Source organism: Populus euphratica, unplaced genomic scaffold (genome assembly GCF_000495115.2).
Source record: "Populus euphratica unplaced genomic scaffold, PopEup_1.0 scaffold176.1, whole genome shotgun sequence".
NCBI lineage: Eukaryota > Viridiplantae > Streptophyta > Magnoliopsida > Malpighiales > Salicaceae > Populus > Populus euphratica.
The window spans coordinates 442,665-446,418 of NW_011500058.1; the positions used below are offsets into that span (position 1 = coordinate 442,665).

Consider the following 3,754-nt stretch of genomic DNA (forward strand, 5'->3'; position numbering starts at 1 on the left):
TTAGCTCTTTTGTCAATGTTTTAGTTATTTTCAATTTTATCATTTAATTCAAGTTCGTGATGTTTTAGTTTTTCTAATTTGATCTTCATTCTTTTGATTTTTTGTCATTTTATTAATTTTTTTTCAATTTAACCCTCCAATCAAATAATTATTTTTTCCCTTTAATTTATTTATTTTTATTCTTATTTTTTTAACTACTATTTTCTTACATCCTTTCATGTAATTGATTCTTATTATTTTAATTGCTATTTTTTATTTTAGATCCTTTCATGTAAATGATCCCCCCCACCCCATGTTCAAATTTTGATTAGTTAATGATTGAACTTCTTAGTTTTTTAATGTATGTTATTTTTGGTCTAATAACTCATGTTACAAGTTTTAAAATTTATCTATCATGTATTTTTCAAACCTGACCTAAGAAAAGTCTTGGTTCACAAACTAGGGGGTTGGCTCTGGTCAACTTTTTTTTTTTATTTATAAAATATAAAAATGACATTATTTTGAGAGAAAAATAATAAAAAAGAAAAAAAAGTTTGACTGTTTTTTTCAAGGCTAATTAGGTTGTGAGCCAGGATCATGTCAAGTCAGTTTTCTTTTTTTATTTTTGTTGAAATCCAGCCTGGCATAGACCCGAAATCATCTTGATCATTAGTCAAATCATCGGGTTGAGTTTCAAAACATTGATCTCTTAAGTTATCTTGATTTTATTATAAAGGTTATAAGATTTGCCGGTTAAACCCGGATGGCTAGCCTTTTATTATAAATGTTATATATTTATCAAACAACAACTCGTGTTGACACGAGTTGAACTTTTTTTATCATGATATTTTCTTTTTTCCTGTTTACTGCCATTGTCAATTTCTTTGGGGGCTCTAATCCGAGCCATTTCATTTTCTTGTGTTTTTAGAAAAGATAGACGCCTGGACTTCGCTTTTTATGAAAAATATACGAATATATGGCGGAGCCATAGCTCGTACACCACTAATTAAGATTCTAAAAATAGGGAGTAATTAAACATAAACTACATCAGTTCATTAATTTGAACTACCCGAAAAAGAACCGATGGATCAAAGGTTGCATTAAACATGCATGCCTTGCTCAGGGAGCACTGAATTCTAGCGAATTAGATGGGAGCCATATTGGGCTGCAGGTGGCCGGTGCGCTCTGAAGCCAAAATTTAACATCCTTCATTGCATGTTAATTACTATTGCATCGCCTAATGTTAAGCCAAGAGAATCGATGGATCAAGCCATCTGTCTAGAGACTCAAGATATGATATCTCGCATTTGCACGCGCACATATATAGCTACAATCACAGCTGCACGCTTGCGCGTGTGTGAGTATACAATGTTGATAATGGAACTTCGTTGTGGGGGTGGGTACTCACAATATATCAATTATTTAACAAAGCAAGCAAGGTGTAATGGCAAGATCAGGTAGCAGAAAGGAACTAGACAATTAATATTCATTCATTCATTATATTTTCTTAGTCTATAACTTTAGTGGAATTAATGAGCGGTTGAGGTCATGAATTAGTTAGCTACCTAGCTTATATATACATATGCAATTATTTAACAAAGTAAGCAAGGTGTAATGGCAAGATCAGGAAGCAGAAAGGAACTAGACAATTAATATTCATTCATTCATTATATTTTCTTAGTCTATAACTTTAGTGGAATTAATGAGCGGTTGAGGTCATAAATTAGTTAGCTACCAAGAAGAGACAATTAATTTAGGTAGCTAGCTAGTGCCAGGAAGAGACAGAGAAGAGGGAATGATTCTGCCAACCTAAGAAGAAAGAATTGTTGAGAATCCGAAGCTGATAACCCTCTGAAGGATAATGGAGCCTTAGCAAAAGCTTGGCCTGTGAAAGTGCAAAGGGACTCAGTGGAACGCTGCTAAAACCTACACTCTTTAGCAACATTTCCCAAGTCTCAAACCTCTGGTGCCTTTCTCTTCTTACCTCTCCTTCTGCTGCTACTATGTCCATTATTTCTCTCCCAAACCATATCTGCTCAACTGCCAGTCTCTCCCTGTTGTTTGGTGGTAGGGTTGCCTCCAAGGAATCGAAGAGAGCTGTGTAGTGATCCAAGGCCTCCAGGAACCTCTGCAAGAAGAGAGGGTTGTTGTGGCTGGCCTCCCTTTCAGCAACCGTCACTACCTTGGGGTTCAAGGCCTTGATTTTATGAAGAAAAAGGAGCAGTTCACGAGAATCATCCTTAAGGAACCTGTGAAGATACAACACGCAGTTCACGGCGAGGGCTTCATCTGGGAGAAGAGTAATTGCTGATGGGAGATGGAGAGCGAGAAAGGTAGGATCATTGTTGAGAAGGAGAAGAGGATGAAATTGGAACCCGAGGCCTAAGGAGTGGGCAAATTTCAAAAGGCGGTCTCCAGTTCTCTGGAGAATGTTCAAATCATGGCCGGTTCCGGTGATTCGAAGCATTGGAGGGGGATGAAGAGTGTTGTTAGATCGGTCAGCCAAAGCTTGCATCAATGGAGGCCATTGCACCCCATGCATGATATCGAAGTCTATGATGTGAATGGCTTGCTGCCCTACTTGTATGGCTTCCAAGATAGCCTGATTTGCAGTTAGATGGCAGAATCTTATGAATGGGGTGATCTGATTCAAGGACAAGTAGCAAGAACGAAGAGTCTCCTGATCCGTCGACTCATAGCTGATCATCATCATCTTGTTATTAGTATTAGTAGTACAAGGAGGACTGAAATCAAGAGGAGCAGTGCTAGTGGGGGTGGAATGACGATTAAGGCGGAAAGAAAGGGCTCGAACAAATTGACGAACCAACCTCTCAGTGGAATCGCCATAAGGAGAAGAGTTGGAGGATAAAAGGTGGGAGAAAAGGCGTTGAGCTGCGGAGAAGTCAGATTGAGAGATGAGGTCTGCGCAACTGACTAGCAATTGACGCATATGAAATGCCGTTGATGGAGGTGGAATCCCTTTTACTTGATCTGGATGATCACGGGAATTGTTAGATGAACTCATCATGCTGCTGTGAATGTGACTGTGACCGTGAGCCAAGCATAATTATCCTTTCGGCATAATGCACTAGCTAGCCAGTGTAACATAATAGAAATATTGGAATGGAATATTATAGGGTATAGTAAGAGATCATACATACATACATACATACATACATACATGCATACATGCATACATACATACATACATACATACATACATACATACATACATACATACATACATACATACATACATACATACATACATACATACATACATACATACATACATACATACATACATACATACATACATACATACATACATACATATATCAATTGATTAGAAATTAATTTCCTGTTGCTTGGGGAACCAGAAGGATTATAACTCTATAGCTAGCCTATCTCTCTCTAATAAAGATTTATGAAGATGATTAAATTAAAAACCAAACTAGCTAGGTGCGCGCGCGCGTCTATATATATAAATGAAGCCAGAATTCGGGTCGGAAAAAAGAGGCGCGGCCACTTCCAGGGTCGAATTGCATTCTTAATTCGCTACACACATAACCATGCAGTGAAGATGCAGGCAACAGAGTTTGCATTAATATGATAAGAACATGAAATAATATCTGCCAAATACAGGGAAGCAGGGAAGGAGTATGTGTTACGAGCTAAGCTTAGCAATTAAGTAACAATAGTTGTCTTTCCTTTTATATACACACAGGCGCCAACAAACCACAAACCCCCCCGCCCGCCCCCCCTTTCCTTAAAC

At 37.9% G+C, this 3,754-nt stretch overlaps 1 protein-coding gene across 1 annotated transcript; it reads right to left on the reverse strand.

The window, feature by feature from the left end:
- Window positions 1-1,744: 1,744 nt before the first annotated feature.
- Window positions 1,745-3,035, reverse strand: LAS (GRAS family transcription factor). Its single transcript, XM_011002099.1, has one exon. The coding sequence runs from the start codon at window positions 3,005-3,007 to the stop codon at window positions 1,745-1,747; it is 1,263 nt and encodes a 420-aa protein (XP_011000401.1). The 5' UTR covers window positions 3,008-3,035.
- Between the last annotated feature and the right edge of the window lie 719 nt (window positions 3,036-3,754).